Source organism: Chrysochloris asiatica, unplaced genomic scaffold (genome assembly GCF_000296735.1).
Source record: "Chrysochloris asiatica unplaced genomic scaffold, ChrAsi1.0 scaffold00004, whole genome shotgun sequence".
Classification (NCBI taxonomy): domain Eukaryota; kingdom Metazoa; phylum Chordata; class Mammalia; order Afrosoricida; family Chrysochloridae; genus Chrysochloris; species Chrysochloris asiatica.
In genome coordinates, this window is record NW_006408522.1 from 657,475 (window position 1) to 672,283 (window position 14,809).

A 14,809-nucleotide genomic window follows, 5' to 3' on the forward strand; every position below is an offset into this window, starting at 1 on the left:
AAAGTTGGTTTGAACCACAAGGTCAGTGATTCAAACCCACCAGCCACTCCTTGGAAACCCTATACAGGGTTGCTATGAGTCGGAACCGACTCAACATTACTTAACAACAACAATATAATGTTAAGTGTCGTCGAGTCGGTTGCGACTCATAGCAACCCTGTATCAGGCTTCTGAGGCATTTAAAATCTTTTTGGAAGCAGAAAGCCTCATCTTTCTTCTGTGGAGTAGCTGGTAGGCTCAAACCACCAACCTTGTGCTTCTCAGTCCACTGTGTATCATACAGAGTCACCATGATCCTATATATATTCATTGAACTTTGAAATGATTTATTTCCCATTTTTACTTGAGGGAAAGTCAGGTTAGCTGCTAATAAGGCGTTGAGCCTGTTGGAATGGTTGTATTCTGTGTAATGGGGCTACATGGATGAGGATGGGTGTGGATAGCTTCCCAGGCTCCAACATAGGAGACCAGAATCTTTGTCCTGACACTGACTCCCTATGTGCCTTTGGGGAAGTTACTTAAATTCTCTGAGTCTTCATTTCTGAAATGAAGAATTTAACATTTTGAGGTCAGGTTTTCCAACTTCTGGAGTTGCATCCCCAGAATCCAAGGACTGCTTACACCCACCCCTCATAATTACTAAATTCTTGTTTAAAAAACAAAACAGTAACAGCAAAGGGCAATTTCAGCATCAGTGATACTTTACGTGCTTTGTATTTTATTGTCATAGGATCAGTATATATTAGACCTTAGATACTTCTTAAAACGCTAGATTTCTGGGTTTTATGTTAGATCCGCAAAATCAGTCTTGCGTTTAGTAGCCCCGGGATGTGTAGTTTCACCAGGTGATTCTTATATACACTAAGGATTGAGACCATACTTATATACACATTGGGCACACACACTAATTCCTGCTTCTCTTGCTATCCCTAACTCTGCCTTCCATGGTCCTCAGGCTGGGAAACAAAAGACTGGATGGACTCAAGCCCCCATTCCCTGTTAATTAATTCATTTCTAGAATCACCTTCATTTTCTCTTCCTTGAATGTTCTCTTTAAGTCCCACAATTCCAAGAAACACCCCTGAATAAAGGAAGTCAGTATGAAGTTATCCCTGCAAAGCCAAACCACAGAGCTTCCTGAAACTTTGCCCAAAGAGATGACTCACTGACTCTTCTTCCCCCTACCTGACCCAAAAGCAATAAAGTCAGTGTGGATACGGACTTTAACTTTATAGATCCTGCTTTTGGGGAAGCTGTCTTTCCAAGTCAGTAAAGCACTTTCCTGAGTATCAGAATGACAGCCTGTTCTTTCTAGTAGGGATTTCATCTCATGAAAAGCTTCCCATTAAAACCCCAGAGAAAATTGACCAACACAAAGAATAAAGTTTGTATTTGTTCAGCTTTTTATTTTTCAACATGAGTTTCAGAGAACATAGATTGTCTTCTGGTCATTATCTATTGAAGTATTTGGTGTGGCGCTGTAGAATCAGCACTGGACTGCGAACCCACCAGCTGCTCCTTCTTGGAAACCCAATACAGGGTCACTATGAGTCAGAACCAACTCAATGGTACTTAACAACAACAACAGCATCCCACAGGTTCATGCCTCTGTGTAATTCCTGACACACTAGCTGTAATGCCACCTTTTTACCTCACATTCAAGAAGGCACAGCCAGATTACAGGGAGAATCTCAAGTCTAATCTAATGTTCTGGAAGAAAGATGTGGCTTTCTGCTCCTGCAAAGATTTACAGCCTTGAAAACCCTATACAGGGTCACTATGAGTTGGACTCCACCTGACAACAACAACCTAATATTGGAAAGAGTCAATTAGCCATGCCACAGCCTACAGTAGCCCAAGAATCTCTGTGTTACATAGGAGAGTTCCCCACAGCTGATGACCACTAATAGAGACTTTAGGTGTAGTCAAGAGAGCACTGGATTCTGGATCAGGAGAAAGATAATCCACTGTTTGACCCAGGAACATCACATCCCCTCTCTGAGCTTCAGTTTCCCTGTTAATGATATGAAGGTAGATTCAGCCTCTAGCTCCTTCCCTTCTGTGGAGCTAACGTTCTCTGCAGTCATTACGAACTGGGCTGCGAACCTTAAGGCCAGCAGTTCGAGACTACCAGTCACTCCACAGGAGAAAGATGAGGCTTTCTGCTCCTGTAAAGATTTATAGCCTCGGAAACCCTGTACAGGGTCCCTGTGGGTAGGAACCGACTCGGTGGCACTTAACAACAACAGGACTGCAGGAGGAGGTAAGAATGCTGTTGTTGTTAAATGCTGTTGAGATGGTTCCTGTACAGGGTTTCCAAGGAGTGGCTGGTGGGTTTGAACTGCCAAGCTTGTGGTTAGCAATCCAGTGTGTATCCTACCATGCCACACCAGGACTCCGGAGGTAAGAATACGATGGACTATACAACAGTAGACCAAGCTCTAACGTCTCTCAGGAAGCCCGTGCCAATTACTGCCCTCTCTGTGGGCTGTGTGAGTGGCAATAATCATTTAGAAACTACATGAATAGGATTATTTCTACCACTGAAGCTAGCCTGCAGGTCAAGGCATCCTTGTTTGAAATCTCAGGTGCAGGTGTAGGGACAGCTGGGGGAGTTCCTCTTGGTTACCATGCTAATTATTCATTCTGTAGGCTTTAGCATCGAATTAACCTTGCTATTAGTTCGGTTTGATGAAACGTTCATGAAATACAGTCTCTTTTAACCCATAATTCTGTGACAGTTTTCCCCTTGCCCACTTCCTCTATGCCTGAGTAACCCACCCTCCTGTGGCCCATGCCCCAGAACTCTGCCTCTGCCTAGTTAGATCTCCCCTTGTCTTATTCTCTCAATTTGGGGACACATGTCTGGTTCTTGAGGGTCAGTCACTGTTGGACTCTGTCACTTACTAATAGGCTTTCTTCATGCCACCCTTCTATGAGCCTGGATCTCTTCAAGTGATCTCTTTTTTGAGCTTCTACAGAGTACTGGTGTGGCGCTGTGGGTTAATGCGTCAGACTGCAAAGTTGTTTGAACCAGAAGGCCGGTGGTTCAAGCTCACCGGTCACTCCTTGGAAATCCTATACAGGGTCGCTATGGGTCGGAACTGACCTGACGGCACTTAACAACAACAACAAGGTTGTGCTGCTAGCCCTCAGGCCATCCTGGTACTGATGGTGAGCGTTGGTGGTTCCCCAAGGTGTCCTCTAGGCACCTGGCCCTCTAGATCCTGTTTTTGGCCTGCCTGACTTCTCTTCTGCCAGTCCTTGAAGGGAGGCTCATGACTCCTGAGCATATCCAATGTGCAGGAAGGGTTCTCTGACTCTAGTCTTGGCCCAACTAGTCCTTTGCCTTTCATGCCAGCCTGTGCCTAATAAGCTCAAGCTCATATCTTTGTGTTCTGATGTCCAGTTCTTGTCCACCATCTAGTGCCTGAGTTCCTAAGCTTGGACTTTAAACGTTTCCTACTTTATTAGACTCACAACTCTGGGAAACACAAATATCTTATATACTAACTTGCCAACTTCAGATCCTTGATCTCTAGACCTAGATCTTTGTGCATGTGTGTTTGTCTTTCAATGTGAGGCCATGATGTTTACAATAGGGTTATAAGGATGAGAAATGTAAGGCAGGAACAGCTTCCCAGTAAGTTAGGACGACTTGGTGGTGGTGGTTGTATGTGGTGGAGTCATTTCTGACTCATAGTGACTCTGTTATAGGGTTTCCAAGGCTGTAAATCTTTACCAGAGCAAAAGCCTCATCTTTCTCCCATGGAGCCATTGGTAGATCCAAACTGTTGACCTTGATGTTAGTAGCCCACCTTGTAAGCCACACACTCCCAGGGCTCCTTAGGATGACTTCAAGGTACCAAACAACTATCTCCCAAAATATCCAAGAAAGAGATAATTCATGTGGTAGCTCTGAAATTCTAAGGCCTATATATGGAAACAACTGTGTCAGCTCTCCAGAGCCACCCTGAGAGAAATTTATAGGTAACAGGCAAGTATACAGACGCCTCTGGAGGGTTGCCTGAAGGACCCTTCTCAGTATACACATGGTCTCAGAGGACTGTGTCAGGGCCTGAGAAGGGGGCTGGAGACTCGGCCATTTGTAGGACATCTTGACAAGTCACCAGAATGGCAACTAACCCTCCACAGTTGGGATATCTGGGCTGAGTCCCTATCAGTCAGCTTTATTCTGGTCTATACACTTGCATCCTATACATTCAGTTTGGATAATTAACCAGTGATATTCATGAACCTTCCACTATAGATCTAAAGCCATTTTATGGAATACTTATAGATCTAAATAACAAGATGGACTTCTAGCAAATCAGCATCCTGGTTCACATTCACGATGAGCAACATTCTTATTGGCTGTCATCATCTATTCGGTGAGCTTATTAGAGCGCATAGAAATGTTTCATACTCACAACATTCCCAACTTGCTTCTCTTTAGCTGTTCGAATAATATAAAAACTGTTCCTTGTCTGTCCTGTAAAGGTGAGTAGGGGAGAAAAGAATTAGCATTTTATCTTGGAAACAAAGAAAATGTATACCATGCAGACGATCAGAACCCTGGTTTGCATTAAAATCTAGAGCTACTTTTAAATACTGTGACGAGCACAATTGAAAAGGTAGTTTCCAGAATATGGAATAGATATGTTCTAGGGCAGTGGTTTTTGAAGTATGATCCTCAGGTCACCTGCATCAGAATCATCTAGTGTGCTTGTTAAAAAGGCATTGTCATGGGCATGATCTAAGCTCAGAAATCTTTGGAAGGGAGTCTGCCTTTTAGCTCAATTCCCAGGTGGTTCTCATTCACATCTAATTTGAAAACCACTGCTTTAGCAGTTAAAAAAAAAAAAAAAAGAAAAAGATATATGGAAGCAATTTGTTGTGTGAGAAAAAAAAAAAAAAACATTTATACTTCAACAGAGAACTATGTGTTGTCTCTAGCACACCTGACTGCAGGTTCAGATTCTGATTCATGGGGGGCATTTTGCAACTCTGTAATTGTAGGAAGCTGATAATCAGTATCTAGTTGCTGTCCAGTTGATTCCAACGCATGGCGATCCTCTGTGTGCCAGAGAAGAACTGTGCTCTAAAGGATTTTCAGTGGCTGTTTTTTCAGAAGCTAATCTTCAGGACTTTCTTCTGAGGTGCCTCTGGGTCGACTTGACCTTCCAACCTTTTGGTTAGCAGTTGAGGGCATTAACTTCTGTCACAACCCAGGCTCTCCAGGTAACTGATATTGCTAAGTGCCATCCAGTCGGACCTCACTCATAGCGACCCTGTAAAGGGTTTCCAAGGAGCAGATTGTGGGTTTGAACCACGGACCTTGACGTTAGCAGACCAGGACTCCAGGTAACTAATAGACTAGCAAATTCTGTCAAGTCTGGCAGAGGCTGGATTGCTTCTCCTCTCCTCCCCTTGTGGAAAAACCAGTTTTACCTCCATTTGCATATTCATTTCAATAGATTTGATCTATAAAGATGTCTGGCTTTTGGATTTTCTTTTGAGTTGGTTATAAACTTGCCTAGTTCCTTCTATTACATAAAATCTTCACTATGTATTTATTTTTATATCTGTGGGAGAGGCATGACTTTTTTGAAAATGATCTTTCAAAACGATGAACGTTCTCAAAATAAATGAGTGTGCACTAGAACTGTCCAGCAGTGGAAATGACTACCCTGTGAAGTTGTGAACTCTCTATCACTGGAAGTCAAAAAAGAAGACTGTCTTTTGGGGATCTGGTAAGAGAAATTACCTGTCAGAATGAGGACTGCTTGTCAGCTCCCCATGTAATCAGAAATGTAAGCATTAGGAGAGACAGCGGGTTAGAACAGTGCTTCTCAATGCCAGCTACACATTAGAATCATCTGGGAACTTTACAAAATATAATGTCTAGGCTTTTCCTCTAGAAACACTAATTTGTCTGGAGTTGGCCCTGGGCACAATGTCATATCAAGCTATAAAGGAGCCTGGGGCAAAGGGGGGGGAAAGAATCAGTGATACTGATTCTGTTTTTATCTTACAATTTTTATTTAACTTTTGATATTTATTATGGATTCTTTTGCATTCATTTTTATTTTTAAATATTGCATAAAAATAGTATTTATCTGTATTACTGAGTATCTCTGGCACTCCCTTAAGTGTCAGGCTCCGGATAAGTGTCTCTCTTGCTTCACCCTAATTCTAGCCCTGCTTCGTCATCTGTGCTTTTAAAACTTTTCCATCAAATCATTCTAATGGGTAACTGGGGTTGAGAACCATGAATTAGTTATCTGTAAGGTTTATGAATCTCTTGCTGTGCTGTCCAGTATGGTAGCCACTAACCACATGGGGAAGAAGCCTTGGTAGCACAGTGGCTTATGCATTGGACTGCTAACCCCAAGGTCAGTAGTTTGAATCCACCAGTCGCCCCATAGGAGAAAGATGATGCTTTCTGCTCCCGTAAAGATTTGCAGCCTTGGAAACCCTTATACAGGTTTATACACTATGAGTCAGAATCAACTTCACGGCACACCAACAACCACTGCCACCACATGGGGCTCTTGAGCACTTGAAATACAGGCAGTTCAAATTGAAATGGGGTACAGACATTGTACAAACATTATACAATGTTCATGAATACTTTTTATATTGATGACATGTTGAAGTGGTAATCTTTTTTTATTTATTGAGTTAGATAAAATATATTACTAAATTCATTTATCTATTTCTTTTACTTTTTAAAAATGTGGTTCTTAGAAAAGTTTAAATGATATATGAAGATATGACTTGCATTATATTTCTATTGAACATTGCTATTCTAGGGATCTTAGTAGTTAATATAAATGTAACAAATCCCTTCCAGTAAATCGCTCCTGGTTCATAGTTTTATATCTCCCTTTGGTAAAAGTAGCTCTATTTTGAGGGAAAGTCTTGGTAGGACATTGTAGGATAAACAATGGACTGCTAACTGAAAGCTTGGTGCTTCAAATCCACCAGTCACTCCTTGGAAACCCTATACAGAGTCACTATGAGTTGGAACCAACTCGATGGCATTTAACAACAACAAATATTGAAGGAGAGCATTAGCAATCATCGAGTATAAATCACCATATACAGCAATGAGATGGATTGGCACAGTGGCAGCATCAATGGGCTCAAGCATAGCAACAATCGTGAGGTTGGTGCAGGACTGGGCAATGTTTCTTTCTGTTGTACATAGGGACGCTATCAGTCAATACCAACTCGAAGGCACCTTACAATAACAACACACAGAGACTAAATTCATGGATATTTCATTTTCAGGATGTTGTAGGATAATTATTGGATTTTGCCCCCACTCTGGGAATCAAATTCTTGCTTGACATGATTATTTTTTTTCCCCCTCCAGTATACTTTGGACATATTGTCAGGAGGGACCAGTCGCTGGAGAAGGATATCGTGTTTGGTAGGGTGGAGGGTCAGAGAAAAAGGAAGAACCCGCCCCCCCTCCCCAGCAACATGGATTGGCCAAGTGGTAGCATCAATGGACTCAAGCATGGCAACAGTAGTGAGGTTGACCCAGGGCAGTGTTTCATTCTGATGTGCATAAGGTTGCTATGAGTCAGTACCTACTCGATGGCACCTAACAACAACAACAACAACTTTAAAGTGTAGGTCCATTGTCTTTGGCTTTCATAATTCTGTTCAAGACAGCTGATAGTCCTAGTAGTGTTCATTTGAAAATAATGTGTGTTTTTCCTTTTAGCTACTTTAAGATTCTCCCTTTGTCTTTAATTTTCAGCAGTTTAACTTTGCAAAGCTCCTGACAGCTGACACAGTTTAAATAGTTAAACTGCTGATTTAGTATAAAGCTGTTAACTGAAAGGTTGGTAGTTCAAACCCATCAGCCACTTGGTGGAAGAAAAGACTTGGTAATCTACTCTAATAAGGATTGTTATGTGTTAGATTATGTGCCATTGAGTTGGTTTCAACTCATAGCGATCATGTACAGGGTTTCCACTGTGGCTGGTGAGTTTGAACCTTGGGGCTAGCAGTCCAGTGCTTATCTTGCAGCACCACACCAGGGCTCCATAAAGGTCACAGCTTAGGAAACCTTCTGAGACATTTCTGTGAATTGAATTGACTTGCTGGTCCCCAACTACAACAGCTATGATGTGCCCAGGTGTGATTTTCTTTATATGTATCTTGCCTGGAGTTTGTAGAGCTTCTTGAATATGTGGTTTGATGTCTTTCATCAGTTTGGGAACATTCTCGGCCAGTATTTTCTAAAAATTGCTTTCTCCTCTTCTAGTATCCAAATGAATGTTAGGTCTATTTTTCTCAATGTTCAGTATATCTCTTAAGCTCTTTTCTATGGTTCCATTATTTTATCCCTCTGTGTGAATATTTTCTACTGTTATTCCTTCCAGTTCATTAATTGTTCTGACTACCAGAAGAACAAACAAATCTGTCTTAGAAGACATACAGTCAGAATGCACTTTACAAGCCAGGATGGTGAGACGCATCTCTCATGTTTTGGACCTGTTATCAGGAGGGACCAGTCCCTGGAGAAGGACATCATGCTTGGTAAAGTGGAGGATCAGTGAAAAAGAGGAAGACCCCCAATGAAATGGATCGACACAGTGGCGGCAGCAATGGGCTCAAGTGTAACAACAACTGTTAGGATGGCCCAAGACCGGCAGTGTTTCAGTCTGCTGTGCAAAGGGTCACCATGAGTCAGGACCAAGCTGATGCTGCCTAACATCAAAATGCTTTATCATTGACTATATTGGATCTTTAATCTTAGTTATGATAATTTTAGTTCTAAAAATCTCTGTCTGATTCTTTTTGTTAAATAAGTCCTAGGTCTCTGATACAATTATTCATCTTTTGTTCTATTTTCTTTACATATTAATTATAGTTATCTTAAGTCCCATCTGATAACTCCAACATTTGAATTTCCTGTGAGTATTTTTCAATTTTTTGCTTTGCTTTTGATTATTTGGCCCTGTCTTTTATGTTGTTGTTGTTGTTGTTAAGTGCCGTCGAGTCGGTTCAGACCCATAGCGACCCTGTACAGGGTTTCCGAGGACCTTGTAAATTTTTTATTGGATGCTGGCCATTGAAGATAAAAATTATAGAGGCCTAAATGATGTTAGATGGCCAAGTGGTAAGGTGTCGGTCTCGTAAACCGAAGATCATGGGTTCAAACCCCATCCGTGCCTTGTGTTGGCCTGCCTGTGGGTGGAGACATTTAGGGGTGGAACCACTTTGGAGTCCTGGTGTGGCACTGTGGGTTAATGCACCAGACTGCAAAGCCATTTGAACTGCAATGTTGGTGGTTCAAGCTCACCAGCTGCTCTTTGGAAACCCTACACAGGCTTACAACCAACTTGACGGCACTTAACAACAATAACAAAATGATGTTAGGACTCATAGTGTGGTGCTGTAGGATCAGCACTGGACTTTGAACCACAAGTTCAGTAGTTCAAACCCACCAGATGCACCTTGGAAATCCTGTACAGTGTCGCTATGAAACTAAATGGCACTTAACAACAACAAATGATTAGGAGTCCTGGTCGGCACTGTAGGATAAGGATTGGGCAGTAAGGTCATTTGAACTGCAAGGTCAGCAATTAAAATTCCTCAGCTGCTCTTTGGAAACCCTGTATAAGGTTGCTATGAGTCAGAACCAACTTGATTGTACCTAACACCAAAACAATACAATTATGTTATTTTCCTTCCAAGAGAGTTACATTTTCTTTTGGCAAGCAGATAGAGGACTGGTGGGTCATCTTGATCCATCCAATGTTACTTTAAGATGTTAGAGCTGTTCTATTAAGTTCTACCTTACTCCTCAGTTTGGTCATTTTTCCTAAGGAAAGACCTTGATCCTTTTGAAATCTCCACTGTAAGTCTGTTTTTTGTTTTTTAATCAGGACCTTGCATTTTCCCATTTTAAATATTTTCCATAAGTGGAGCCATATAATATTTATCCTTTTGTGCTCATTCACATTGTAATATGTACCAGAAATTTACTTCTTTTTATGGCTGAGTAGTGTACCAGCTAGATTCAGAAGAGGTCATAGAATGAGGGATATCATTGCTGATGCCCGATGGATCTTGGCTGAAAGCAGAGAATATCAGAAAGATGTTTACCTGTGCTTTATTGACTGTGCAAAGGCTTTCGATTGTGTGGATCATGACAAGCTATGGACAATATTGCGAAATATGAGTATTCCAGAACACTTAATGGTGCTCATGAGGAACCTGGACCTGGACCAAGAGGCAGTTGTTTGAACAGAACATGGGAACACTGAATGGTTTAAAATTAAGAAAGGTGGGCGACAAGGTTGTATTCTTTCACCATACTTATTCAACCTGTATGCTGAGTAAGTAATTCAAGATGCTGGGTTAGATGAAGAAAAATGTGGCATCAGGATGGGAAGAAGACTCATTAACAACCTGCAGATGATACAAGCTTGCTTGCTGACAGTGAAGAGGACTTAAAACATTTACTGATGAAGATCAAAGAGCACAGCCTTCAGTATGGATTGCATCTCAACATCAAGAAAACAAAAATCCTCACCAATGGACCAATAAATAACATTCTTATCAACAGAGAAAAGATTGAAGTTGTCAAGGACTTCATTGTTTTTGGATCAACTATCAACACTCATGGAAGCAAGCAGTCAAGAAATCAAACGACGTATTGCATTAGGCAAATCTGCTGCACAAGACCTTTTTTAAGTGTTGAAGAACAAAGATGTCAGCATGAGGACTAAGGTGCTCCTGACCCAAGCCATGGTATTTTCAATAACCTCATATGCATGCGAGAGCTGGTCAGTGAATAAGGAAGACCATAGAAGAATTAGAATACTGAAAGTGCCATGAGCTGCCAAAAGAACCAATAGATCCATTTTGGAAGAAGTGCAGCCAGAGTGTTCCTTGGAGGCCAAGATGGCCAAACTTCATCTCTCATACTTCGGACATATTGTCAGGAGGGACCAGTCGCTGGATAAGGCTATCATGTTTGGCAAGATGGAGGGTCAGACAAAAAGAGGAAGACCCCCAACAAGATGGATTGGCCAAGTGGCAGCATTGATGGACTCAAGCGTGGCAACAGTAGTGAGGTTGGCCCAGGATAGGGCAGTGTTTTGTTCTGCTGTGCATAAGGTCAGTATGAGTCAGTAATGACTCAATGGCACTTAACAACAACAGGGTTACATTGTATGTATATATCACACTTTATTTATCCATTTCCCTGTTGGTGAACCCTTGCATTATTTCTTCCTTTTGGCTGTTGTGAACAATGCATCAGTGAACATTGGTGTACATGTATCTGTTTAAGTCTCTACTTTAAAAGACATTGGGTGTGTATACTCAGAAGTGGAATTGTTGAGCTATATGATAATTCTAATGCGATGCATTGATGGTTCCAGGATATAGTTCTCACCTTCTATGTGGGAGACCTGGGTTCAATTCCTGGTCAAGGCACCTAGCTCAAAGCTATGACCTGTCTGTTGGCATGCATGTTGCTATGATGTTGAACAGGTGTGAGTAGAGTTTTAGAGTAAGATACACTAAGAAGGAAGGTGGCCGACTTTCAAAAATCAGCTTGTCTCAAAGGTATGATCCCCAACTCTTCATGGGGATGGCACAGGACTGGGAAGTGATTTGTTCTGTTGTGCACAGGATTACCATGAGTTAGGACAGTTTGATAGGATCTAATGACAGTATGATAAGTCTATGTCTGACTTCTTGGGGAAGTGTCAAACGGTTGTTCACACTGGCTGCACCATGTTACATTGCTGCCAGAAACGTATGAGGGTTCCCATCTATCCACATTCTTGCCAATACTTGTTAAGTTCTGTTTTTCGGATACTGACAGTCTCTTTTATTCTTTTCTTTCCTTTTTTCAAGTGTCTATTTTACATTAGTAGTCAGGGGAAACCAATATCCATAATACAATCAATCACCTTAATATTATTTCCCCTCTTTTACCCATTCAAATTATGGTTCGATCCCTGTATCACAGAGCCCTGTTGTTCCAAGGTTGAGCATACATCCCTATTTATTTCTGTCCCATTTAGCCCATGCAAACCTGCCTATGTGTTCCCCTATCTTCCTTGTTCTTCCACCCCTCTCCACTTCCTTGTATATTGCCCTCCTCCTCACCCAAACTATGATGTGACTATCCCCATCCTGTGCCTTACTGTCCACTCCCTCCCATGCCTAGTAACCAAAAGAGAAAAAATGTCCCCCCTTTAGTATGGACATCTTTTCTTAAGCTTTTACAATAATGGTCTTATGCAATATTTGTAAACAGTCAAATATCTTAACATCATATCCTCTCCGTTCCCCCTTCAGCCTATGTCACAGAGCCTTGTTATTCCAAGGTTGTGCAAACATCGCAGTCTACCTCTATCCCATTAGCCCATGTACACCTCTCAGAGTCTTTCCCTATCTTCTCCACACCTCTACCTCTTCCCCTTTCTTGTGCATTGCCCTCCCTGTCCTTCGAGTTAACATGTGTCTATCCCCTGACCTGTGAGTGACTGTCCTCTCCCTCCTGTCACTGGTAACCCTCAAAAAGCTATTCATTTAGTATGGAAATCTTTTTTTTTTTTTTTAAAGTTTTACAATAATGGAACAGTCTCTTTTCATTCAGACTGATATTTCTTTTGCCAACTGACTCACTCAAAATTTCAGTTTTCTTCTAATCTACTTGATTTCATTCAGTGACAAGTTCCAGTAGCTATAGCTAATGTTCTTTTCTAGGCACACTGCTTAGATTTTCTATATTTCTTTGTTTTCTTGCTTCGATGCTTCTCTCTCTCTTTTCCCCTTAATTTCAGGAATCTAGACCCTCTCAGACTATAGTAGGACGGATATCATATTTGTATCTTCTCCCTGATCTATTCTTTTCAAATGAAAAGGTTTACTGCTGCCACCATCTTTGTTGATTTTACTCTGGGGTCCTTGAATCCACACAGGGGTCTTTAAAGTCTGCTATACTTTAAAGTTTGACCCTGATTGTAAGGCTGATTGTTCTCTGTTGTACCAATCTTTTTTAATTAAAAAAAAAATTTTTTTTTTTATGTTTAAAAGTTTTTGAGGTTTAAAGTCAGTTCATTACTTCTAACTTTGCAAAGTCCTAAATTTCTGGATTCGTTCTAATCCCTTTCATTTCTGTTTGCAAATAGACTAAATCATGTAGAAGCTGACAATTTTCTTATAATACATTTTCAAATACAGCCAACAATGACCAGTATGCACTATTGACCTTATATTTTCTAACTATTTACTCCCACCCACTTCTCTGAAACTCTACAGGGTTGCTCTGAGTCAGAACTGACTCAACAGCATTTAACAACAGCAGCGACAATATAGGTGCATTAAGGTTTTATTTGTCTTCCAAGCTATTACAAGTGGCATTTTACCAAACATTTCATTGCTGCATAAAATGGATTGTCAGCCCTCTAATCTTCATCCACTGTTTTCTTGCCACCATTGCTTGAATACTGAGTCAATACCAAAATGTCATGCTTCTGTTTTGTCATCACCCTTCTCCTGATACTAATTTCTGAGTCAGTGAAATAGGCTAGGTTATGTTGCATTCATTTAAAAAAAACAATCCTAGTTGCTTGTAACAACAGAATTGTAGCCCCCTCCACATTCTCCATTTCCAACATAATCTGGCACGGTTGGTACAGTCAAGGGCTCAGGCTGAAAGAGGTTCCAACTTGATGCACCAAGGCAGGAAAGGGAAAAGGGTACGGAAACTCATGCAGTGGTTCTGAAATGTTTCTGTATAGAAAGGGCATATATTAATTCTCTTCATATTTCACTGACTAAAACAAGCTACATGGCATGCCTAACATCAGGGGGAAGGCAGAGGAAATGTCATTTTGTTAAGTGCATGGAAAGAAGAGTATCAGAATATTTGTGAACAGCCCTAATGATTGCCACTATGTAGCAATACACAGACTAGAGGAAATGATTGTTGTCAGTTGTGGTGATATTTAGGACTATGGCACACTGACTGTGAATGTAGGAGACCAGGCCTGCTCCACACTGTTGCAGACAGTAAACATGATGCGTTTTCCATATGGCTGTCAGTACAGCTTCATTCCATTAGGAAATCAGTGGGGGTAGTCTGTAGTATTACAGAAATGCTGGCCATCAGACTCACCAAGTTGCTTTCAAACTCAGCAATGTTTCTATCACGGATTGAATGGTGTCCCCACAAATTATGTCAGTATGGTGGCAACATGGTTCTCAGTAGTTTGGCAGTTATGTAATGATGTGATCATCCCCCATGGTGGGATCTGATGTGATCAGATATGTAATGATGTGCTCATCCCCCATGATGGGATCTGATGTGATCAGATATGTGATGATGTGATCATCCCCCTGATGGGATGTGATGTGATCAGATATGTAATGATGTGCTCATCCCCCATGATGGGATCTGATGTGATCCGATATGTAATGATGTGATCATCCCCATGATGGGACCTGATGTGATCAGATATGTAATGATGTGATCACCCCCCATGATGGTATCTGATGTGATCAGATATGTAATGATGTGATCACCCCCCATGATGGGATCTGATGTGATCAGATATGTAATGATGTGATCATCCCCCATGGTGGGATCTGATGTGATCAGATATGTAATGATGTGATCGTCCCCAAGGATGGGATAGGATGTGATCAGATGTGTAATGATGTGATCATCCCCCATGGTGGGATCTGATGGGATCATAGATGTAATGCTGTGATCATCCCCCATGATGGGATCTGATGTGATCAGATATGTATTGATGTG

The 14,809-nt window shown here is 41.3% G+C and overlaps 1 protein-coding gene across 1 annotated transcript in view; it reads right to left on the reverse strand.

Moving 5' to 3' along the window:
* Nucleotides 1-14,809, reverse strand: part of IQCH (IQ motif containing H) — a 188,320-nt gene that overhangs the window by 7,836 nt on the left and 165,675 nt on the right. The window contains exon 10 of the mRNA XM_006831840.1: nucleotides 4,431-4,492. Within this exon, the coding sequence (XP_006831903.1) occupies nucleotides 4,431-4,492 (62 nt within the window). The remainder of the gene's footprint in view (nucleotides 1-4,430; nucleotides 4,493-14,809) is intronic.